Below are 25,233 nucleotides of genomic sequence, written 5' to 3'. Positions count from 1 at the left end.
ACACTGATGCCTCAATACCCACTGTGCAGCTCTAACCTTTAATTCCTCCATAGGTACCCATTAAACTCAGGGAAGTCTGAAGCATTTTAATAGGAGTGAACAGGCACACAGAGAAAGAAAATTCAGAATAAATGCGGGAATAACCAAGGGGTCATGCTTTAACCATCACACCTGCTAATGATAAGACCTTCCTTTCAAAATTAGTAGCAAACCCAAACATCTAACCTGACAGAGCCAGTTTTGAGCTGTTCACTCACATCCCTGTTTCCAGGAATGAATTGCAATTCCATGCTGGAGCTGAACAGTTGAGTGAGTTCTGACAACACTCACACTCTGCAGGTCATCAGTAAAAGCTGTGCTGACTTACAGCAAACAGCTGGAAGCCAAGACAACATGGAGCTGTGTCTGCACCAAGCATAATTTGAGATTTCAGGGTACCAAGGTGAAGCACTGATAGCAGCTCCATTGGAAACAGAGCACTGAATTTGGGTCACAGCAATATCTGGAGTTCACCCCAATCAAACCAAGCCCATGAAAGCAAAGCAGACAGCAGCAATGTGTTATCCTCAGGATCTGTGCTTGGGGAAGGTGATGCCCTGCAGAGCTCCACACCTCAGCTCTGCAGCTGGAATTACACAAACCCCAAACAGCTGGAATTGCACACAACCCACGCAGCTGGAATTGCACACAACCCACGCAGCCACTGCCCCCTCCTCGGAGGTTTAGGACACAACCAAAGCACACGTGGATAATCCCAAACTCCAGGCAGCTCTGTGACTCTGCCCTGGCATCCCCACGAGGCTCTCCTGTAGGACTCTCCAGCAGCAACAACCAGGTCATTAACTGGCTTCCACTCCAAAACCACGTTTGGAGCCATTGACTATGGACAAAAGCATCTGGAGTCAATTTATCCAAGCACTGAGCCATGGACTCTTATCCTGGTTCCACTACATTTAACCTACTTTCTCCACTCCAACTTTTCATTATACTAGAAGCTTTCAGTAAAAAAGGGATTTTGCCTATAAACCATTACCACAACTTGAATAATCTCCAAAATAACCTTTTCCATGACAGGATATGATTGGGTCTCCCATTCCCACAGGCATTTAGATACACTAACAAGCTTCTGACAGCACATTTACATTTCAACAGTATTTACAGCTTATATACTACTAGCAATCTATAGCAAGAACAAGTCATATAGCTGTTCTCAAACTCTCCTCTCACAAAATAAGACCCATCTCCAAATTAACACAGGTACTTATTAAAATAGGCCAAGCTCAGAGTTTCTATAATCTTTCCTCTAAATTAAAACACCAATAATTTTAATTTTTCAACTGGGTCCACCTCTGTTTCTGTAATAAGTACAGCTATAAAACAACACAAGCACTTCCAGAGACATACATAAACTGCTTTTACTGTCAGGACTTCACTTGACAATAGCCAAACATTCCTTAACTCTGAGCCAACTAATAAGCTAAAATTCAAAGCATACATGGGGACTTCAAAGTTTCACAAGACATTTTTCCACTTTTAAAAACAAAGGGACCGAATGGAAACATATCTGCTAATTTTTGCCATTTTCCCCAGAAGTGGCACAGCATTACATCAGCAAAATTACTGCCTGTACAGAGATGGAGGTTGTACACAAGTTATTCAAACTTAAAGTTCACTCTGAGCTCTACAAAAGTATTTATTTCTCGATTCTGAAATGCAGGAGGCAGCAAGAGAGCTGATGGTATTTAGGTTACAGGTACCCACCACCCTCCTGCATGACACAAGCAGCATTAATGCTCATCTTCCTCACAGTAAGAGCAGCAAGCAAGTTTGCAGCATTCCTCAGGACTCTGCTCTGAACCCATCACTCACCAGGGCAGGTTGGCACAGCACAGCCAGGTCAGCACAAAACTCTGGGACAGAGAAAACTCCCTTCAAAAAATCTGCACACATCAGGAAAATGCTTCAGCCAACAGCTGTTCCACAAAGCCCCATGGAAAACACTCTTCCAGAGTCATTACTCGGCTTTGGAAGGAGCTTCTTCTGGAAGAAGGAATAGCTCATGGAGCCCTGGACACTTGTGGCTGCCAATTAAAGAAACACACATTTGAGCTGTGGCAATCCCTGCCCACCAGCCCCACATCTCTGCCACCCTCCTGCAAACAGGTGGGTCCAGTTAATTTGCTTACTGCCTCCTCAATCTTTAAACTGTAATCATTAATCATTCAATTTTCAGGCTGGGTAATTATTATCAATGACCAAAAACTTTCAGCAATTTAATTTAACTTTGTTACTCCACAAAGGGAAGCTTTTCTATGCTCTTTAGGAAAATCTCTAATTTCACTTCAGTTGCAGTGCCTTAGAAAAGCTTTTCCAACTGGGCGTTCCCAGACGGATCTTCCAAAATAAGACTTTGCTAACTGAAGTTCTGGTAGGAAGCTGCAGCATGATCCCTGAGCCAGCATGTACACCCAGAGCCAGGTGCCCAGGCAAACAAAAACCAAATTCCAGAGGTTTATTTACACAACTGGGTACAACTACCTTAACTACCCATGCAAGATGCCACCCAGGGAAAGGGCAAACTGAACTTACCCAAGACAAAGTTCTCCTTCCTCATTATGCTCGGCAAAAGGAAGAGATTATAAGAATAAACACATCACAAATATAAAGAGTCAGAAGATAACAACTACAATTAATTTAAATGAACGTTTTGCATCACCCTTCAGGCCTTCCCAGGACCAATACTAACTAATGGGATCCTCAAAAGAAAAGAGGCAAAAAGGTGGCTAAAATGGTTATAATCTCATTTAACAACAAGTAACAAAGTCCTTCTGCCACATGACAACATTTTGGATCACACTGCAAGAGCAGAACATGCTTGGAGAAGTAATTTTGGGAGAACTCTTAACAAGTTCTACCTCATGCTTACTATGAGGGGTTGTGTAAGAGGAACATTAACAAACTCACTTAATTCTACCTAATCCAAGTGACCAAAAAAATTAATTCTGAAGGGCTCTATTTCTCTAAGAAAATGCATCACTTGATAGGAAAAACATAAAGAATAATTTCTTGTTTTCCAAGGAGATGATTCACTAAAGGTTATTGTAAGGGTCAGAGTCAGTGAAGAAACAAACATAGGGATTTCAAAGGATATTTTTAAAAAGCTAAATCAAGAGTGAAGTCTGGATGTCTGTACCCCACCCTGACTTCCTCTAGCTTTAAAAGACATACCAGAACCTTGTAACTTTGGCTTTAAAGACCCAAAACATGATGAATGAGTCCCTCTCTGACAAGGAATGACGCTTTCCTTCGCAATACCTTATTTACAAGTTAACACAGAATTTACAGATAGAACTACTCACTGTAGTGCAAAGATTATGTGGTGTCAAGTTCATACACAAAGTCACCTTATAACCTAAAGTAAAGGCAAATAGAGTATGTTTGTCTTGTCTACGCTAAGGAGCAGCCTCAGACACAGCCTGCAAGCAATGATGGTGAGGCTCAAAGACTTCTCACGCACAGCTCGGGTATTTATAACCTTGCATGCACTGGGCTGTGAAATGTTTTCAGGTGGCTCTTTCCTGATCCAGTGGGTTTCTTTACTGTTTGTATTTTGGGCTTTCTGTAATGAGCACATCAGATACTTTCCTGGAATATCATCAGTCTTTAAAGATCAGCATGCAATGAAATTCAGACTGCTTGTGTCACTGCCTGACAACAAGTGGCTGATTTTAAAAGGAAATTTATACTTCACTGCTCAGAATTTTTGGTTAGAATTTAAAGCAGGTAACATAGCACACATCAATGCAACGAGATCATTAGACTCCTAGCTTTAAGGACAAAAAGAAGGGAAGATCCTTGGCAAAGCCACAAGAAGCCTTCCCTTTGGATTAACCTCTCTGGCCACACGGTGCCTCTGCTGCTCAACAAATACTGCAGAGCTGAGCGAGGTTTCTGCTGGTTAATCAGCAGCTGCAATCCATGAACTGCGCTGGTGCGAGCGGCATTGATCCACTCGGGACAAAGGCAGGTCAATATTTGATCATCCTGAAGTGCTCTCGTTAGCTGGGACTGTCAGTCCTGTAGAAGCCACGTTCCCCTGGCTCAAACAAATCATTGATTTGCACCGTGCTACAGAACAGAGAGCCGAGGCTGCCGGGCTCCGCGCGCACCCTGGTGCAGAGGACAATGAGTTTGGATCGAATTCCTGTCACACAAATCCGACCTGACACGATGCACTCCTCACCAGCAATGCCATTCACAGCTCTCTGGCTGCTCCTGAACTTCCCCTCCCTGCTCAAGGTGTATCTTTTGGGTTCTTTCAACCATCCAAGGTGGACACACAACAGTTTATGAAGAGCTTGGTTAATTAGAGAACTGTCACAAAGAGTATTTAATCATCTGACTGAGGTTGAGCATACACAAGCAATGAGATCAAGTGGTAAAGGAGCACAGCAGCAGTAAATTTAAGTACTAAAAGGTTGCAGAATTTTGGCTGGTTGCATTAAAAGTGCTCATTTTGATCTCAATGGAAGCAACAGCTCAGCTGGAACATTCCCCCAGTATCTACATTTGTACTGTATAAGCTCTACATTACTTAACAAAGCCTCAGCACAGGTAGCACACCACAAAGCCCAGCAGTGATGTAAAACTTTCTGTGTCAATAGGAAAAAAACCTGCCATGTTCCAAAGAAACAATTTCATCAGATTTCATTTCCCACACAGAGTGAATTCTTCTGCAGACATCTGATTTGCCATCCACTGAAGTGCACAGTGTCTGAACAGTCTCAAGTGACAGGTTAAAAACACTTCATTTGCACAGTCCTCCCTGAAGACAAGCCTGGCCTCTGACATACTGTTCCTTTCTAAGTGATTAAACACTAGTATGAGGTTTTGAAATTTATTTCTAATGCACCAGGACTACAAAAGTTACACAAAGAACATGATAAAGAGGCAATACAATCAAAGCAAGCAGACACTCGAGCTCTGAAAAAGACACTTGACTAACTCTTTATTTCAAGAGTCCAAATCATCTTTGCACACACAGGACTTCCACCAAGTTCAACAGGAGCCACAGCGGGTGCAGCGACGATACCTGACTGGCATGAACACTGCTGGACAGAAAGTTTTGCAGTTTCATATAAATATTTACATCTGCCAGTGTGTACTGAATGCTCACAGACACTGAATGCAGAGTTTCTAACGCTGGGTATGCATGTCCTTCATTCAACCTCACAGTGCAGCACCAAGCCCTTACAGTGTTTATAAAGAAGGCTTTCAGCAAAAGGAAGAATACATTTTCTATACATATGCAACAGCTCATTTTCAGAGATTTATGCTAAGAAGGCCTCCCTCACATTCAGATCTAGGTCTAAAATGCTTTGACAAGGGAGTTGCACTTACATGGGAAGGAGACAAGCTGTTGGGAGCAACGCCCTGTACACGTACACACGGACAAACGCACACAGAAATGCTTCACATGGAAATGAAGACAATCTGCTTCAGAAATCCTACACCCAACCTGGGGGCAGGTTTGCAGAGGTTGGGGATGTGTGTGGTGGAAGACCCAGTTCTGCCAGGCTCGCTGAGGACCCACAGGGTTTCTCAGTGGATGAGCACAGCAGCAAAGAGATCAATCCCTGAAAAGGGGCCCGTGTGGGCAGTGACCGCACTCCTGTTTTCCAGCTGTATCTCAGGTTCCCTCTTGCCTGCCAGGTTGAAGTGGAAGGCCCCAGAGAACAGGAGACAGGGATGTAGGTCGTGAGTTTAGGTGGAGTCTCAGAAGCAATTAGACATGACTGTCACACAGCTCTGGAAGGGGAGACAGACGGTTCGGAACACACGCTCGCCTTCCCGCGACACACCGTGAGTGCAAGACTCAGGACAGAAATTACATCATCTCAACACCTGCCAGTGTCCTGCCACCAGGTTATTCAGCTGCTGAGGATGGAGTTGTAGGATAAAGCAACACGTCATGACTAGTTACAAATGAGGAAAGAAAAACCTCTTCCCCCTCTTCCTCAGGAAACACAAAATAAAACCCATCATCTTTAATCCCAGACAACTCACATATCTCAAATTTTCCCCCATAGGCAAAAAGATCACTGCATGACTGGGTTTTATTTCTTTTTCTTTTTTCCCCCCACCTTTTCATCTTACATTTGCTAACTCAAAATCCAAAGTCAGAAAAAATATATATATTTAGTCAGAAGTACGTCAGTTACATTTTATTAACCTACTCCAAGGGAAAAGCTCCAGGGATTCACCATACAAGTATAAAACCCCTTTCAAACACCTAGGGGTTACTATATTAACTTCATCCCAGCAGTCAATCAATGCAGTAAAAAAATTAAAATACTGAAAATGGATGCTTTTCCCCTCTTCCATGTGTCCAGTGATTCTCCATTACAGCGTGATGAGGTCCACCAGGTTGCCTTTAGGAGGGGTCATGTTGTCTGGGAAGAAGTTGACTAACGTGTCAAACAGCTGAGTTCTCTGGGCATACGTGTGGTCAACATCTGAAAATCCTGGGGGGGGAAGGAAAGGGCAAAGTAAGTCACTCCTCCCAATCCCAAACACTCCATTCAGCTGTGGAATTGTCCATTTGGGATAAATGTTAACAGCTCCCTCTGCCTCCACTAATAAGGCTGCCAGCTCTCTGTCCCGCTACTGTGAGCACATACAGAGAGATTATGTCACCCCAAGCCAGCACTGCCATCAAAATGCCATAAAAAGTAATAAACAAACGCCTGTCAAGCTCACTGACAGCCCTGAAGAAATGGGGGAAGCAGGAGTTCTCAGGGGACTGCTCTGATGTCCCAGAAAACAAAATCCATGCAGCTATTTTTATTTGGTGCCTCATTTCTTCTGTCCTCGGGCTTTCTTCATTATCTTCACTGCCATAACCAGAACTGCTCCTTGGATTGCTTGGAGTTTTCCTTGAGATAAGCTGTGCTGACAGCAGGAGTCCCAACTCAGAGTTGGTATTTACTCACTGGACTTGCACCTGGCTCCATCTTGGCACACAGAAGCTCTGCAAACTAGAGTGCTGCCTCCCAACACGGCAGGGTTTGGTTTGCATTGTTTATCCAAATCCTACACTAAAACCATCAGCAAGAACAACAGGGCAGGCACACAATGCTCTCCCTCCACTTTGGATTACTTCCATTGCTGCTATCTCAAAGGAATGTTTTTTTAATTCAGTGAACTAACTCTTCACTTAATCAAAGTCAACCAAGTTAATCAAATCAAGGAGGGCTGGGGTTTTTATTTTCAAAGCACCTCTTGATGTACATAACCTACTATCTGTAAATCCAAAATCTGGATAAAGTATTGTACTGAGTCAAGAACTAATTCATCTTTTAAAATGCTTAAAACTAGGGAAAAGTTTTGAGGGTGGTGAAGCACTGGCACAGGTTGCCCAGGAAAGCTGTGGATGTCCCATACCTGAAGTATTCAAAGCCAGGTTGGAAGGGGCTCGGAGCAACCTGGGATAAGGGAAGGCATTCCTGCCCACGGCAGAGGGGGTTGGAACAAGATGATTTTTGAAGGTCCATTCCAGCCCAAACCATTCCATGAGTCTATGAAAAATCCTCTTTTCTGAAATTTGGGTTTTCTTTCTTTAAAAGAAGTTGATCCTATCAGTCAACTTGATGTCTTCCAAACCACAGGAACACGGCAGAGCTTCCTCATCCAGCAGGGCAGAACTGCAGTGGGCTTTAACCTTCCCTCAGTTTCTCAGATTGGGAATTATACCTCCATCAAAAGCTGAAGTCATTCATTCTCTTAGCGAGAGGTCAGTGATTTGAGGACACCCCAGCAGTACAAGGATGCAATTTCTGCCTGTACCTTTCCTACAGCTGGCCCAGGATGTGTCTCTGAGATCTCCCAAAGAGTTAACTGGACAGAGCAGTGAAACAAATCATGGCTTTGGCTCAGCCCTCCTGTTTCCAGCCCTTCACGCCACTGTTTTCTCCACTCTTGACACCCTGCCCAAAGAACTCGTTCTGCAGAGAACAGAGCGAACCAAACTACTCCAGGAATTGCAGTTATCACAGCAAACAGAGCCGTAGCCATGCTGTGAGATTCCAAAGTGACATGACAGGAGGTGCTTTATTCTGACCAAAGCTTCTGTTTACTTGGGTAACAGCAAAGGATCAGATGTAATAAGAGACACAAAATGATCCCGGGAGGCATTGGTTTAAAACCACTGATGTTGACAGATGTTTTAAATGTGGGCTTGAGGTATTGGACACTGGTCATTATAAATAACCTCTCAAATGTCTGGGTAGTGGCACTTTGCATATTGAAAAGAGCCTGCAATGTTCATAGGAACTACAACATTTGATATAAAAACCAGTAGGAACTAAGAGTAATTATCAAAGAGAACATCATGTAATTCCTCTGACACACAATACTCACCGAGAGTCGTGAAATCCGAGCCAGACTTAAATAATGCTGAGGCAAGAAGCTGAAACTGCAGAAGAGGTAAAGGGACAAAGAAAGAAAAAAGTGTTATTAACCACAAAGGCAAAAACCCCAAGGGATTCACAGAAGTACAAGTAGCTTTAGAGTTGCTGTGTTTTCTCCACACAATGCTCCTAACTCCTGTGCCATACACATGAATAACAGCAGCAGGCACTTTCACATGAGCACCACAATTTGTCACCTTGGCACAAGTTAGATGGTTTTTCCTAGAATTAGAGCAGTGTTGATGCAATGAAAGGTATTTGACTGAGAGCTCTAAAACTCTCATTTTTTTTTACATATAATTTTTTGCCTCTTTGGCAGAAGGTAGAGTCCCTTCCACACAGTAACATTCCCAGGGATTAACATGGTACAGGCTTAGCAGCCAGGGATTAGATGGCACAAAAACAGGGTAACTGCTGGAGTGAGCATGAACTTCTTGAACACAGAGAAAGCTCTGCCCCACAGAGAGAAGCTGTGGATGCCCCAACCCTGGCAGTGTTGAAGGCCAGATGGAACTGAGCAATCTGATCTAATGGGTGCCATTCCCTGCCCATGGCAGGGAGCTTGGAACTCAATGATCCTTAACATCCCATCCAACCCAAACCATTCTAAGATTCTAATAACAACCCTTCTGAACTGCCAGAGATCTCACATCACAAATTCAAGGCAATATCTTCTTAACTAAAAATAAAAATTCTTTGTTTGGGAACATCAAGACCATGAATAAAAACATTTTACTTAACACATTCATGGTTTTATTCTCCCTTCATGTCTCACTGATAGATGGTGACCACTGTGTCTACCTCTGCCCCTGACTGCTGTTTCCAGGAACCCAAGGAACAGAAAAGCTTAGTGCTTTGTCATGCTCCTGCAAGGAAAGAGTTGATTCCTCAAAGCCTTGGAATCTTGTGTCTCCTGCCTGTGTGTCTTTTCAGCACACAGCCTGAAGGAAAAGAGGGGAGGGAAAAAACCAGAAGAGAAGCAAATATGTTCAGAGAAGGAGTGGAAAGAACAGCCAGGCATTACATATCCATCAGTTTAATTTCAATTTCAATAAAAAATGGGAACACAGACAGTTTGTAGGCATGTAGGAGTGGAGAAGGTGATGAGTAGCAGCCAACGTGAATTTGGCAACAACAAGTTGGAGCACATCAATCTGATTTCTCCTATGAGGCAGAAGGCCCTAGGGATGGAACTTGGCAATAGACCTTGTCCATTCTGACTTTCATAGGAATTCTAACACTTTTATATGATATTTAAGGCACATTGTCAAGGCATTACTTAGATTAAGCCAACAGGGAAAGGCAAACAGGTCAAATAACTTTTCAGTGGGTGGCCATCAATGGTTTGACATCAAAATGGAGCCTTGAATCAGGAGTGATTCATCTGTGCCCCAGGGTCAGCATCACCCTGGGTTTCAGTGATAACCTGCTTGGCAGAACAGGGCAGGATCACCAGACCTTACACCACACTCAGACTGACTGCCAGCATGGAACAGACAGCCTTCCAACTGTTTTTCCACTTAATCCAAATTATAATGATGGATTGAGGTGCATTTCACCAGGGCCAAGTGCAAATCAACATAAACAAGAAAAATCAGCAATACAGAACAGGTGCAGAGGCTCTGTGAAAATGCACTTAGGCACTACAACAGATCAGTATCACTTTATTATAAAACTGACAAATGCATGAAAAGGAGCAGAATCTTTAAATAAAATACTCTTGCTGTTATCAAGGTTTTAAAGTCTCCTCTACAATAAGGAGCCCATTTTGGGATGCCCTGTATCAGCTAGCAACATATGAGGAAAGCACTAGAAAAAAAAAATTAAGTGTTTTGAAAAGCAAGTTCTACAAAGAAAGCTCAAAGGAGTGAGGGCTGTAGAGAACAATGGCCAAACACAAAACTGCCAGAAATCACAGATGCAAAAAGTAGAAAAAAAAAAAGAAAAAGAAGTAAAAAAGTGCTACAGAAAGTAGATCTACAACCAAGTGCAAGAAGCTACAAAAACACTACAGTGACATCAGTTTCAATGTGACATCAAGGGGAAAATCAGGCTAAAATAAGGACTGGGGTAAGTCTGCATCCTTTGGGGAGGGCATGGTGAGACAGACACAGGATTGAGAAACTGGAGATGAGGGGGAAGGGGCTGCAAAGTGCCCTCCTGAGTGCAAGGCCTGGTCACACTGAATCACTGCAATGCCCCACGTGGATTCCACTGTGAGCCTCATCTGTGAGAGAGCTCGGCTTCCCAGCAGCACCGAACTCAAACAGCTGCCCAGCAGAAATAGCTCCAGAAGTTCCAATAAACCCGTGGCTAAATCCCTGCAGCTTCTGAGAGCAAATGCCAGGCTCTGGCTATCCCTGCCTCCCACAGGATGGCTCAGGGCCCGCTGCCAGCTGCCTGGTGGCACACCAAGCTGGGATAAAGCGGGTGCCACGCGCTCCCAGGGGTGCCCATGCTCCTGCAGCAATGCCCTGCTGGGAGCACAAAGCCACACTGGGGCTCAGGTGCCCGACCAAGAGGCCACATGAGCAGGGTTCAGCCAAGAACTCGCTGAGCTGAGACCAAAACCCCGCTGAAAATGGCCTGTGCCAAGTTTCCAGCCTCATCTGCACCAGGCATGATGGATTTTCATGGCTATGAGTTTCTTTGCAGCTTTGTGGGGAACGAGGATCTTGTTCCCTTCTCCACTGATGGTGCCACACTTGAGTTAACCTTGAGGGCTGTTGTTTGTTTGGTTTGAAATTTAATTTGTGTATCAGCTCACACTTGAAAAGCACTTTCTGATAGAAAAGTCAAGCGTGTGAGTTAAGAACATCGGTTAAGGACAGTGCTGAACCCAAGCTGGTACACTCTGCATTTGTATTACAATCCCAAACCCTACAATGCTCTCCCACAGGATCCCTATGTTCTTCCCAAAGTGCAGGACAGTTACTGCTCACTCCATACCAGGTCTCCTACACACCATTCCCAGCAGATATCCAATGTACTATTCTCTTCACAAAGTACAAGCTCTGCTCTAAAGAAGGAATTAATTTCTTCATTGACTTTCTTATCATATTAATTGTTATTCTAACAGATGGCACTTCAAACTGATTAATTTTGGGTCTATTTGAAACTAACAGTATCTGATTTTTCAAAATATGTACTGTTATGCAACAGCTTCTGAATTCGCAGAAAAGCATGGCCCTCAAGCAAATCACACCTCACATCTCTCCCATCAGGCACTAGAATGAAACATCCAATTAATGACCATCTAGGAAAAACAATTTGCTTAATATCACACAGCAACTCTGTTATGGAGACAAGAGCAGAATTCAATTATCCAGCAGAAGCATCCAACTGCTTTAATCACACCACCACCCATTTTCTTCTGACAATCCCTCTGGCTCACTGGCTTCATCCATTCCAAATTAAGACTCCACTCCAAAGACAGCATTTCCCTTTGTTACACAATTAACTTCTCTCTCTCTTGGTGTCCAACCAACCTCCTGAACAGAGGCAGGGGTTCCTTGGAGATAAACAGATCTGGTTAACTAACAGAAGAACATATACTATGTCTGTTTTTATATATTTGCTGCACACCTCTGCCTTTGCACAAACAAAATGATTAAGGGGGAATGAGTAACTCTCGTTTGGGATACCTGGCCAGTTGTGTGAATCAGACACAATTCTCCCTCCTCCTCTGTAATGCCTGTGTGTGAGTGCACAGATCACAGCATAAACCAGTTCCTCAGCTTTGACCAGTTCTCAGGGGCTGGTGAGGCCCAGCACAGCATCAAAGAGGCAAAGGGAAGCTCAAACCCTTTGAGGATGGAGCTGTTGCTGAAATTGGGAAGGCTGAACGCTGTTTTTGTAAAGGCTCCTTGGCTCCAAAGCCTCTGCTCCTGCAGCACTCAGGCTCTGAGGCTTTACAAAGAATCACAGCAGGACACAGAGAGGAGAAACAGGCTTTTCTTAGCTTGTTCCTAGAACTATTTTTCCCATTTGGGCTTCAATTTTCCCAGAAATACCAGTCTAATGCAGATTCAAACAATACTTTTGGGCCCTGCTGGCTTTATCTGTCAAATTTATTAAAGACAAGGTCTTAAGAATGGAAAGTATGAAGCAGCCTTGAACAGGGGCCTCCAGCCTCAGTCTACAAGCAAGTCAGGCCTCAGATTGGCCTCCAGGTCCTTGCTCTTTCTCCTACCACGCTCCAAGAAAAACACACTGTGAGATTTCCTTGTGCTTTGTATCTGTTTTACAACAATCATGGGATTGAGCTTCATCAGTTGTTGAATCTCCATGTACAAAATCATGCTGCTCTCTCATACTTGGAAAGCACTGGACATTTTTTGTGTCATCTTGATTTCTACTGCAGCCCATTTAACAGCAGCAAAGTTCTGGGTATGATTACTGCAGTGTTCAAGGAGCATCTTTAGCTTTTATACATGAACTACTGATGTTTCTGTGATTTAACAGCACCTGTTTTTCTCTAAGCACAAAATTTGGAATTCAATTTGATATTTATTTTGACCATCCTCTTATCTTTAAAAGCCTGCTGTTGTAATCTTCCACCAAATTCACATCTGTGTGTGACAGAGAAGAACAGCTATGCCCAGCAGAAAATTCTACACCAGCAAATGACCCATTTATACAACTTTTAATCTTTTAAATCAAAGGCAAAATTCCCCATTTTCTAGAAATTTACCCTCCTTTTCCTATAGTGTCAGGGCTATTGACCCACAGCCACTAAAAAGATCCACTGATTTGGGAACTCTGAACTGACTGACGAGGTTTAAGTGATGCCAAGCAGAATCACAGTTAAAGACTGGATCTGCATTTGTGGGCAGGGAAGTTGCTGGCACACAGCCTGTGGCTACTAAACCAAGCACCCATGCAATACCTGTTACTTGCAGGCATCTACTTCATTTCAGAATAATAAAAAAGGGGGGAAAATAGTCCCTAAAATTCACAGCAACAGAATGAAAATCTTGGGGTATGTTCCTACTATCAATCATTCATGCTACTTTAAACAAAATCGGTTACTAAGGCCAAAGTAAGTTTCAAGAACAGTCTGTTTGTTTTCCTTGGCATGCAACTGCAAACAGCTGAACAGACTTGCCTAACTAAGTCAGAAGGAATTACTTCTATTACAAAGCAAGCAAGCCTCACCACAAGGGGAAATTCTGCTTGTAATGGTATATAACACCACCCAGATCTCCATCCATAAAACATGAAGCCATACAGGCCAGTCTCCAGAATTACTGCATGAAGTTGGGGATGAAACTATTCAGCCTGGTCCTTCCCAAATTTAACAGCTGCCCTGGAAAGAGGGAAAACAGGCAGGAATTGATTCCCTAAAGTTCTAAGATGCCTTACAGCATTCAATGGCTGCAGCCAATGACATCTATCACCTTTGCTATTAATCGAGATACAAATCAAATAAAAGCAGGGTATGGAGGTGTCTGGGCTGAGAGACACAATCAAACTGGTGCTTGAAATTCGATATGGAATCCAAAATGCCTGCGTCAGTCAGTCCTTTGGAAAGCACAGGAGCTATTTGAAGATGCAATGCCAGAGCAAAAAGCCAACTCGATGTGATAACCGGAAGGTAAATTGACGTCAGCTGGAAATGCACCCAGTCAGTACCAGCCCAGCAGCTGGCTCTGTGCCACAGCCCTGGCAGATCTGTCCCAGTGGAAAAAAAAAGCTTTGGATGTTAAGGCTTTATGATCAGCACAATGAATAATAATTAAAAAAAAAAAATCCAAACAAAAAACAAAATAGCAAAACCCAAACAACAAAGCGTCCCAGAAATTGTGAGATGAGTTTTGGAGATGGCTGGGATGGATGGAAGCTTTAATTCTGCTGAATGGTGAGTGCTGATCCGACAGCCCAGCACGACAGACAGAAGCTATTGGATTTTGTTTGGATCAGACATTAGGCCTGCAGAGAAAGAATCCACAATATATTCACTCAGCTGGACTGAGCTATGTAAGCTCATTCACTGGATCATTAATGTTCAGAACACCAGTGAGCTCTCTGAAAAGGGGTAATTCTTTTTTTCATTTTATTCTACTTCTACTGGTATGATACAGCTTCTACATTCCCCAAAATCTCAGAGGAGCCATGCAGGCTTGTAAATTCTGCATTCCTGCAAGGTGGACAAGTTGAACACTGAGCTGGGAACAGGAAAAGGAGGATATTAAAGGGTTTTCTGTGCCAGATGTGCCCAAATGCAGCTTCTGCAGCAGCTCCCTCGGTCTGTGGGCGACAGGAGGCAGCAGCAACTAGGAGAAGAGCTTGCTCATCACACCACAGATGTTTGCTGTTCAGGGAATAATAAAAAGGCCCAGCCAGCCATGAGATGCAAAATATCCTTAGGAATAACTGGCTGAGGAGAGACAGACTACCAGCACACAGGTGTGACATGAAGAAAAAAGGAGATCAGAGAACACAGGACACATTTTACAGGAGTGGGAGGGAAAAAGAGAGCATCAGGATGGGGGCTTGTACTCTATGAGTTAGTACAGGCTCAAACAGGAAGAAACCTTGAATTCTGGGCTCAGTTTTGGGCCCCTCACAATAAGAAAGTCACTGAGGGGATGGAGTTTGTCCAGGGAGGGGGATGGAGCTGGGGAAGGATCTGGAGAACCTGGAGGGGCTGAGGGAGGTGGGAAGGGGCTCAGCCTGGAGAAAAGGAGGCTCTGGGGGGACCTTCTGGCTCGGCACAAATCCTAACAGGGGGTGGGTGACTCCCAAGTAATAAAACACAGGAGAAGAGGAAATGGCCTCAAATTAAGATTGGGTATCAGGAAAAAATAGAAGGGCTGTCCAGCTCTGGCACAGGCTGCCTGGGGAAGTATAATCCCCATCTCTGGAGGTATTTAAAAGCCATTAGATGTGGCACCTGGGGACATGGTTTAGGGGTGGCCTTGGCAGTGCTGAGGCAATGGTTGCACCTGATGACCTTAAAGGTCTTTTCCAACCTCAGAGACTCTGGAAGTGTTACCACACTGGGAAGATGACACATATTAGGGGGGAAAAAAATCTCCTTTCCTACTTTAAGAAATGCAGGATCATCTGCTGTCTTTCCTATGCTAGAAATGGCTAGAAAGGATGTGAAACTACTTGATATGGAACAATTTGAACAAGAAACCATTTACAGAGAACAGAGAGTCACAGCACTTAAATATTTTGTTGAATCACATGTTCATAAACACTGATTAGAATTTATGACAAATGAGATCACTTCCAAGATCCTGATAAAACTTTTTTCCTAATTCTAACCCTACAATTCCATCCTGTGCACAAGCAAGAATATTCTTATATTCTCCCCCAAGACCTTTCAGTGTCTGTATAATCTTTAGCTAAAGTAGCAAGTTAAAGCCACCAGATTAAGAGATTTAATCCAGGGACTCAGCATGGAATAGAACTGCCCCTCCTCCCATCGTGATTTTATAAATGGAGCTGTTGAATCCCTGCCCATGTCATTAAGGAAAGAAGACAGCAAGAACCCCAGACTCTTCCTTATCTACCCATCAGGAGCTGAATGTTGGCACATCTCAGCTGGTGCCCCAAACTCCATGTGGAAATTAATGCCAGAGTCAAATCAACCACCTTATGTGACACTTCTCACTATTTCTTTAATCTGTTTTGTAAAGTGACACGCACTGCAGCACTGGAATCAAAACAGGAAATGGGAACAAATTCCTGGAATAAATAAAGAACATGCCTACTGGATAATATTCAAAAGGCAAAGGACATAAGATTTTAAGGGTAGCAAGCAGTGTATAGGTATAAACTACTTCAAGAAATATTGATAATCTTTGGAAAAGCTTCCCCTTCCCAGAGATGCTGAATATTGAGAAGCCTGAGCATGAGTAAGTTTCTATTCCCTTTCTACTGCACAACCAACTACAGACTGGTGACATTTCAGAGAGTTTACATTTCAATTAAAGCTCCCAAAATACACACCAGCACACTGGAATTAAAACAAGGCTTAGCCTTCACTCTTAGGAATACAAAAGCTATTTTATCTGGACCTGCAGTTGTTACGTGACTGTTTCCAAAACAGTCTGACTTAAGTGCAAAGAAATACATGATACAGCAAAGTGTCTGGCACCTGCTGAGCTTTTACAAATTGAATAAAACCCAGGTTTAAGAAGCCCAAAACTTTCAATGAGAAGGCATTCTAAATTTCTGTAGGACAAGGTTCATTGATCCTCACCTCCTTTGTCTCCTCGGGGTCCGAGTGATCCACGGTTACATATAAATCATTCTGCAGGTACTTCAGTGCACTAAGAGGGTCAGTCTGAGCCTTCTCCTCAAACCTGCAGAGAAGAGACAGAAAACTTGAGCACAGCCACATCCTTCAGGACTAAACTGGCTCAAACCCATCTAAAAAACACAGTATTTCCAAAGAAAACCACGCTAGAAAGCCTCATGTTTGATGGAATCTCAAGCCAGACTGAAACATGGAAGAGGGTTTTTTGGGGTGCAAAGGAATTAAAAGGGCAAAGTATTACATTCTTATTAAAAATATTCAAAAGTATATGCACAGAAACTTCTTAATATATAAATATAAAATCTCAAGTACAGCTTGTCTTCCACAAACGAAGTAAGATGTGAGCAGCATCTCACAGAGCAGACAGGCAAGCCTTGAGCACTTCAGCCCCTGGGATATTAACATCCCACCTTTGGAAAGAGCACAGCTCCATAAAAATCCTGTGCACCACCACCATTATTTCCTCATTGTCTTTTAATGAACAGGAACTGCAACTTCTGTGAATTCCCTCAAGAAGTGAACAGAGCCCTCAGGATATGATTCTGGGCTCAGCACACTCAGTGAGCAGAGCTGCTTCCCTGCAGCACTGAGCTGGTTGCATAAGCCTGGAAAGGATGAGGTTTAAAATCATCTTTTTCCTCCTCTCACCTATCCCTGAGTGCAGCATCACACTGTTTGTCATTTTATCATATTGTTATTTTTTAATTTGGGTCATCTACCTGGCTATTTATACCACAGTGGACATGTGCAGCCTGAATTTTGAAACTGCCTAAAGATGTCAGTGATTGAGCAGCACAGGGAGCACAAAGACCTTGTCTGTCACCTGCTGCATCTGACAGTTTGGTCACTACACATGGTTTCAGACACTGCCAGAGATTTTCTCAGATGACATCACCATGGTCCAGAGAGCTGAAGTGCTTTAAATGAGTGGAACCACTGTCACCTTGCTCCTTCCCAGCCTGGCTGACTGGTACTGAACAAGCTCATAGGATAAACAGGACCCAGGCTGATGCTGTGGGATTGCTGTGGATGCAAGGCCAGCATCTGTTCTGGTACCCAGAGTTTGGGGCAGTGCAGGTAAAGGGCAGGCAGTGACTCCACAGCAACTCAGCCCCAGCCAGGCATCCATCCCACCATTCCTGGGTGCTCAGATTTGGCTTCCTCACAGAAACCCCAAAAATGGGAGCGTGGTGGATAAACCCCAAACTTCTGCCAGGTAACACACAGCAACATTTCCTTCAAGTGCAATTTAAGCAAGTAGAAACAAATAATTCAGAGCTGCATTTCCATACCATCACATCTGGGTTTAATAAACCTCCCAGATAACTGGGCAAGGCCTTTATTCATTCTTGTAGGTATTCACATCTACTGTGTGCCTAATCTCAGTGTCTCACCCAGCCACAGTGGCTGGGAGTTGAGTACAGCAATTTGCTTGCTGCCTCAGAAATAAAATACCATCAGGTATTTTAACCTGACCTTCTAACTCTTGGCAGAGCCTGATAACAAAGTATTCTCCCCCAGAATGCAGGGAGAGCTATTTACTGCTTTCAAATGATTTGCTGGGTCCTGAAAGGCTCTCTCACTGCTGCAATTTCTTGACTAAGGCAACACCATAAGCTTGATTTTGAAAAGCTGTTGCCCTTAATAGCAAATATAAGGCAGCTCTGAAGCATCCAGAGTGCAAGAAGCACTGCAGTGTAGCTGAATTCTGCCTAAGTGAGCTCTTTCAGGAGTTTCTGAATGAGAAACTCTGATGACCTCACCACGGTTGAGTCTCAGATGTGCAAAGGCATCCAGCCCCCAGACTTCATTAGCATCCTTGCAGGCTGTTACTATCTCCAAGCAGTGTTTCCAAAACATACTCCATTTCCTTGGGAGGTGACAGCACCAAAACACATGTTGATGAGCAGCCCAGTGAAAAGGGAATCTAAAAATTCCCCATGACTCCCCACACAATAATCAGATTTTTCTACTTTTAGGATAGCATGGGCAAAATGAATCAAGTTAATTTTGTAGTTTAGCTCTGGTTCACTGCTTTTTATTAAAATAATTTTAAAAAATAATCAAAAAATGTGCAGAAGGTTTAGAAGGGACCTTGAAGATCATCTAGTTTCATATAACCAACAAAATGATATTTCACAAGATGGTTTATGAGAGATTTGAGTCTTAGCAACTTGAAAAAAACCCAGACATATGGAAAAGGAAATTGCAAACCACCTTTGCTTCCATACCTGTGCTTTCTGATGAGGTATTTGCAGTGTCTTAGCAGATATTCCTTTGAAGGTCGACAGAGCTTCAGAGACCAGAAATCATCTAATCTCATCTTTGGAGAGCAGGATTTACCAGGATTCCCTCCAAATAAGTAATGAACCTAAGGAAATGAGAGGCAGATCAAAAAATTGATTGTTTGTGTAAATCTACTGAACAAAGACAATTTACTGTGTCAGCAGCTTTGCAGAGCTTTATTCTGGTGGGATAAACTCTGCCTTTTAGACAAGTTGCTCCATCTTACTATCAGCCTCACTTTGTCCACTTGGAGATGAAATAAGTTCTCCTGAACAATTTACATTTTAAGATAATAAAAGAGTTGTACTCTTACAACATCTCTTTAGCAGATACCTGTGATATTTATAAATGAACATACAAAATTCATGCATATTCTTTCTTTAGGAAAAAGCTATAAAAATGATAAATCCTTAAGAACTGACAAAGTGAGCTGGAAGTCCTGAAGACATCCAAAGTAAAGTGAGAGCAAGCCCAGTCCAGCACAATCTAGACTCAGAGAAAGGCAAACTTCCAGAAGAGTGGAAATGTCACAAAAGAACTGTTTATTTCTTTGCTACATTTTTCTTCCCATCGTGTGGTAATTTCAGACTCTGAACTGTTGATATTAAACATGCTACAAAGGACCTTCAAATAGTGAAGTTTAACAAGTCCACCAGCCTACCTTTCCCCATGGCTTTAAAAATAATCACTCAAAACAATGTATTCTGCATCCCACTGCTGAAGGCTCTCCTTATTTATATCAGAGGAGTTTAGAAAGGTCATTGGAACAGAGGTTTCTAAAAATAAGACTCTTCAAAACAAGCACATCAAACAGCTCCTCAGATAAAGCTGGGCAACTGGGATGATTTAGCAACCTTCAGAGTAACTCAGAAAATACTACTCTCTCATGGTGCCTTATACTTACAAGTAAAAGCAGAACAGTATTTACATATTTACTGTATCATTACAGTGAAGACAACAAGCAATGCAATTTCCCCATACAGAATCTGCACCCAATCCTCCTTAAAATCCCCCCAAGTTTTGGGCTAGCTGGGTTTCCCAAATTTGATTAACACCCCGCAGAATGCAAGACTACAATATGTTTTTCTTTAACTCAGACTGCTTCAGACTAGGGAGAATTTTTAGAAAAATCCATGAAAGGAGCAGTAGACGTGTCACAGTAATTTAAATTCATGAGTTTATGAACCTAATCTGTGGGTTTGTGCTTTACTGGTTAATATGTACAAAGCTTTAAGTTTACTGAGCTGTCCTATACACTAAACCAAGTTTTAAGTCCATTTAAGTATGAATGTGTCCATTGGAGTCTGACAGTGCTAGAGAATGACAGTTCCTTCTGACATGCAGGGTAAAGTCAGGCACCTCTGCTTCAGAGCAGTCTTAGCTGTGATTAGTTCACTCAAACACATCTTTTCCTAGAAATTTTGGTAACTATCTGTTCTCATTTATTCACCAACAGATGAGATTAAATCCCTGAGGATAATGAATGAAGCTTTGTGTGTTCTGAAGTGTGAGAACAGATCTCATGTTTACTTCATATTGACATTAAAAGTACTTCAGCACCTTATTTCAAAACATGAGAAGTGAGAGTTATTCACCATATTAATCCAAACATTCAAAAAGGATATTTATTGTACCATCTTTAAGGAAATCGCTACATTTTCAGAACAAAAAGTCTTAAAAAAAATAAAAATCACTTTTTACCTTGTGCAACTCATCATACACCAGCTGATGGGCAAACCTTGGGCAGGGCTCCTCTTCCTGAAGGCTTTTACCTGGATTCTCTTTTGCTGCTTGGTCATTCTTATAGACACAAGACCTGAAATTAAAGCAGTAAAGAATTATTAGTTGTACCTACAGAAAGCACAAAAGTTGCTGAAAGGCTGGAAGGTACAAATTATGTAAAACACCAAAGATTTTCTTACTTCTCTTAATGTTGTCCTCTATTATCCCATTCCATTCCATCCCATTCCACTCCATCCCATCCCCATTCCATTCCATCCCTGGGACAAAGAACCCAGCCAGTAATCAGAGGTCTTTTTGGCTGAAAACAGTCCTCAAGCACAAGCCAAACAGGAAAAAATTCTAGAAAATTATTTTTCATAAGCTTTGGGGAGCTCTTCAGATGTTACATTATTTGCCTACAAAACTGCCAGCATTAAGTATTTTTTTATTATGGAAGAAAACATCTTGGACCCAGCAGAGCTTTAGACCACATATTATGGCAGAGGTGGTATTTCAGTCAGTGATTTCCAAGCAGGCTTAAGTTATAACTGAGAACTCACTTTTAAAAAACAACACTCACACCTTTGAAGTGGTTGACCCCACTTGAGAAGAGGCCTTGAGCACAAAATCTCTGCCAGTTCCTCTGGAAAGGAACAGTGGCAAGGAGCTACTAAGTACAAAACCAGGAGATATTTTCTCAGAATATCCCTTTTGGCACAGAGACTTCTCCATCACCATTCACTTGCACCAGTTTCCTCAGTTTCTAAGAACCAGAGCCATGTACACTGCTATTAACAACTTACACTGGTCTGAATTTGCTGCACTGGATCTGAATCCTGGCCTTGAACCCTTCCTGCAGGAAAAGCCTTTTTGAACTGCTCACTTCCCCTCATCCCCTCCACCTGGCTCCAATAGAGATGTTCACATGATTTCCCTCTCTCATTTGGATTATTGCCATTATTACCTCTAAAGACAATGGGAAAAAGAGGTGCCTAAAGGGAACTCAGCTGTCTTTCACAACTTTCAACAATTCCATGGTTATCAGAGGTTACAGAGCTGCCTTACAGAGACAGGATTGCTTTCTAAATAAAGTCAGTGTGGAAGTCAGGACTCACCAGCTGTTCCTCACAATGTCATAAATCCAGAAGGAATTCCTCACGTTCTCTTCCCGCTTCTCCTTGTCTTTACTGAGCCCTGACAAGACGTGGATTTCATTCAGTTCAGGATCAATGGTGGCCCTTTGAGTGAATCCTGTCATTGGAACTGAGAAAAGAAAAATAAAAATTACACTTTGGAAACAAGGGAGGATGCAGAAGGGATCCAAACATCAGGCAAATGAGTTTCCTTTCCCCTGCAATTCAGCAGATCACCATGCAGAGCCCAACTTCTTCCCTGTTAAAGCCAAGTCCAATGAAAATTCTTTTCTTCTCTTCCTATCTCTGACTCTTGGAAGAAAAAACAAACCATTCTGAGAGCTGCTGTTTCCTAGGAAAAGATATGGACAGAGCCATTTGGGAGATGACCAGCTCAGAAATGAGGATTGGCTGCCTAATATAGAGCTGAATGACCAGATGACCCTTACAAACATGAATGGAGTGATTTTGTTATTATCTCATCTGTAAAAGGAAGCATTGATTCCAGAAAGCTTAATTGCAAAAGCTGGGAAACTCCAAAAAATTCAAGATGACCTCTCAATTCTATACTCATAACCCTGCAGAACAAACATATCAAAGAAGCTTTTTGTATTTTCTGAAGAGTTGTGGCGTAATTACCAAACTATTCTTCTGTCCCACCTTCAGATTTGGAAATATGGTGAAATCCTACGGATTCCAGTAGTTTTCACCATAATTCCCCAGAAAAAAAGGTCAGCAAATTTGTTTGGCAGTCCTTTTTGTTTGTTGTGTAATTCCCCATTTCCTGCTTCCCTAGGCAACCATCCTTCCAAAATGTATTTGTGAAGGGCACGTGATCTTTGTTTACAGATCCTGTTTGTCCCCTTTCTCTTTCTGGGTCAGTTTACAAAGGCTGGTAAAGGTTCCTGGCCTTTGGTCAAGATTTTGGCATGAAAAATTCTCAGAACTCTTGTATTTTGCAAATTCTTCCTTGCAATTAACTGAACTGCCCCCATGGCCTAGAAAAAGAGCCCTATGTTAATAAAATATTTAATATTGCCGTTGGGGAATACACAAAATGGTATTTTGGAAACCCATTCTGTAACTGGTTTCATTCTCACACTTCACTCTTTTCATTTGTTAGGCCAGGAAAGCAATAAAGGAATTAAAAAATTCTGAGTAGAATTTGGTTTTCTACAATTTTAGCCCCTACTGAAGAAGTTAGCAGCACCATAAAACCTAAGCATTTCTTTAAAAAAATTTAAATGCTTAATTCCCATGTAAATTTAAATAGAAACTTGAATATATTTGCATAACTCATTCTCAAACTTCCTTTGACAAAATCCTTCCTTTTGATTTTACAGGAGGAAGAGGCTTTGGAGCCCTCATCAGCATAAAACTGTCTAGTTTGGCCTCCAATTTTGCCACAAAGTTTTAAAGGAAAATGAATCGAGTTTATAAGCAAAATGAGTGGTAGAAAAGAGAAAAAAAAAAGGAAATAACACTGACACAACAATGACTACACACCTTGTTTTATCTGCAAACCACAAAGAACTTAGTTTTTAAATAATACAAATGACGACTGTGAAAGTCATCCCATAAGGAAATTGAGAACAGAAAGATGACTAAAAATTGCTAATTTTTGAAAAATATCCTGCAATATGTTTGCTTGCATAGCCAGGGACTAAGTTGCTGACCCAAAAGGATTAAATTCAAGGCCTGCTTGAGACATTTCTGGCAGGAGAGCCATCTAAATTTGATCAGCAATGCTAATGCACATGGAAAATGTCTTTGCAACCCTATCTGCTGCTTTGAACATTTGAGACCAAGCTGGGAATATTACAAATAAGAAAAAACCCTGTGCAAATCTTCAGAGCACTAATACCTCATTGAAATGAAAATTATTATAATCATGAGGAACATAGCTGCTCTCTTACCATTGATACTCAAAGCATCTGAAACTTGTCTATGGAAGTCCCATCCCTCCTCCTGAAATGTTGTTAAATAAATTAATTTTGTATCTCGTTTCTGCTCGATTTCCCGAAGCTGAAATTATTATTTAAATAATGAAGGAGGGAAAAGCTGCCAAAGTTCAGCGCTGGTGGTTTTTTCCTCTTGATATTAAGAACAGAATTCATCTGCAGCAACTGCAATCAAACCAAGATTCAAGTCAAGTAATTTCAGGCTTCCCTCAGCTGTAAATCAATCTCTTCTTGTGACTGTTTGAAATGCAGAATGCCTAGAGAAGTATCAGAAATATAAATCCCCACATTTACTAAGGGCCGGAGACAAGGAGTAACTTACATAAACTCTGTGACCTATCTAAGCAACTGGGTAGAAACTGTATTTAAGTAGTGCCTTAGGCAAGAAAGAGTTGACATCTGGTCTTTTGCAGAGGAGGACAAAATGAGAAAGTTGGATGCAGTGTCCAAAGGCTTAAAAAAGCCCCATAACACAAATTTGATAAACAAGTCCCTGAAAATAAATAGACAGTAAGACAAGATACTACACAGTGGGCAGGAAAAGCTGTGATGCTTTAAACCCAACAGAAATGTCAAAAAGATGTTTTCCAAGGAAGTCTGATCCTTGCCAGAGCAAAAGGGCTCCATAAAAACCTCAGGACTGAAATACTTCCACTAGGGGGTAAGAGAGGTTCATCATCTGCAAGTGCAGCAGACTGGCAGGAAATGTTGGACAGAATTCAAAGGAGAATGGTTGGAGTATGAGAGAGGGACACGGGCTGGAAACATCGGAAAAATTCTTGTGACATTTAGGTAACTAAATGTACACTGGGAAGGAAATCTAATTGATTTGAACCTGTAAACATGGGTCTATAACAGTGACAATAACTGATTGCTTAGGACATATCTTGTTAAATTTTAGGACTTGGGAGAAAAAAGTCAAATAACAAGGGGTGAGAAGCAGAGCACTTGCAGATCTGTTATCTGCAATGAATTAGATCCAAGGGGTGAATGAAGTGGTAAGAAAGGCTCCATGCAAGTTCTCTCACTTGTGCTTCTTCACAGAGATGTAAAATCAGCTTTGGAGCAAACCCCCACCTATTCCACACCTTTCAGGGCACCCCTTGGGCAGCCAGCTCCAGGGACAAAGCAGTGACTGAGGACTCAGCCCTGGGTGTTTTAACATTGGCCTGTGGCTACGTGGTATTAACTTGGCTCCTATGACAATACATCACTGATTGAAGAGGAAAAGCTGTAGAGAGAAATCACTGAACACCATACAACCCTAAAAAGTCTAGAAGATAGTGAATGCTTTTCCTGTGCTACTGAATGTTTTCTTCCCCCTTAATCTCATTAACCAGCCTATGGTAGAAAGGCAGTAACTACTTGAAAATAAGAGGTCTGAATCCTTG

General features: G+C 42.2%; 1 protein-coding gene across 1 annotated transcript in view; it reads right to left on the bottom strand.

Annotated features, from left to right (window-relative positions):
- Positions 1-4,982: 4,982 nt before the first annotated feature.
- The window catches only part of MKLN1 (muskelin 1), a 97,780-nt gene continuing 77,529 nt past the window's right edge, over positions 4,983-25,233 (bottom strand). The window contains exons 13-18 of the mRNA XM_064703085.1: positions 21,864-22,011; positions 20,728-20,842; positions 18,972-19,111; positions 16,684-16,786; positions 8,419-8,473; positions 4,983-6,524 (exon numbers count right to left, since the gene is read on the bottom strand). Of these exons, the coding sequence (XP_064559155.1) occupies positions 6,403-6,524; positions 8,419-8,473; positions 16,684-16,786; positions 18,972-19,111; positions 20,728-20,842; positions 21,864-22,011 (683 nt within the window). The 3' untranslated portion in view covers positions 4,983-6,402. The remainder of the gene's footprint in view (positions 6,525-8,418; positions 8,474-16,683; positions 16,787-18,971; positions 19,112-20,727; positions 20,843-21,863; positions 22,012-25,233) is intronic.

Source organism: Zonotrichia leucophrys, chromosome 1A (assembly GCF_028769735.1).
Source record: "Zonotrichia leucophrys gambelii isolate GWCS_2022_RI chromosome 1A, RI_Zleu_2.0, whole genome shotgun sequence".
Lineage (NCBI taxonomy): Eukaryota > Metazoa > Chordata > Aves > Passeriformes > Passerellidae > Zonotrichia > Zonotrichia leucophrys.
Note: the sequence above shows the minus strand (reverse complement) of the source record. Positions and strands in the feature narration are given on the sequence as shown.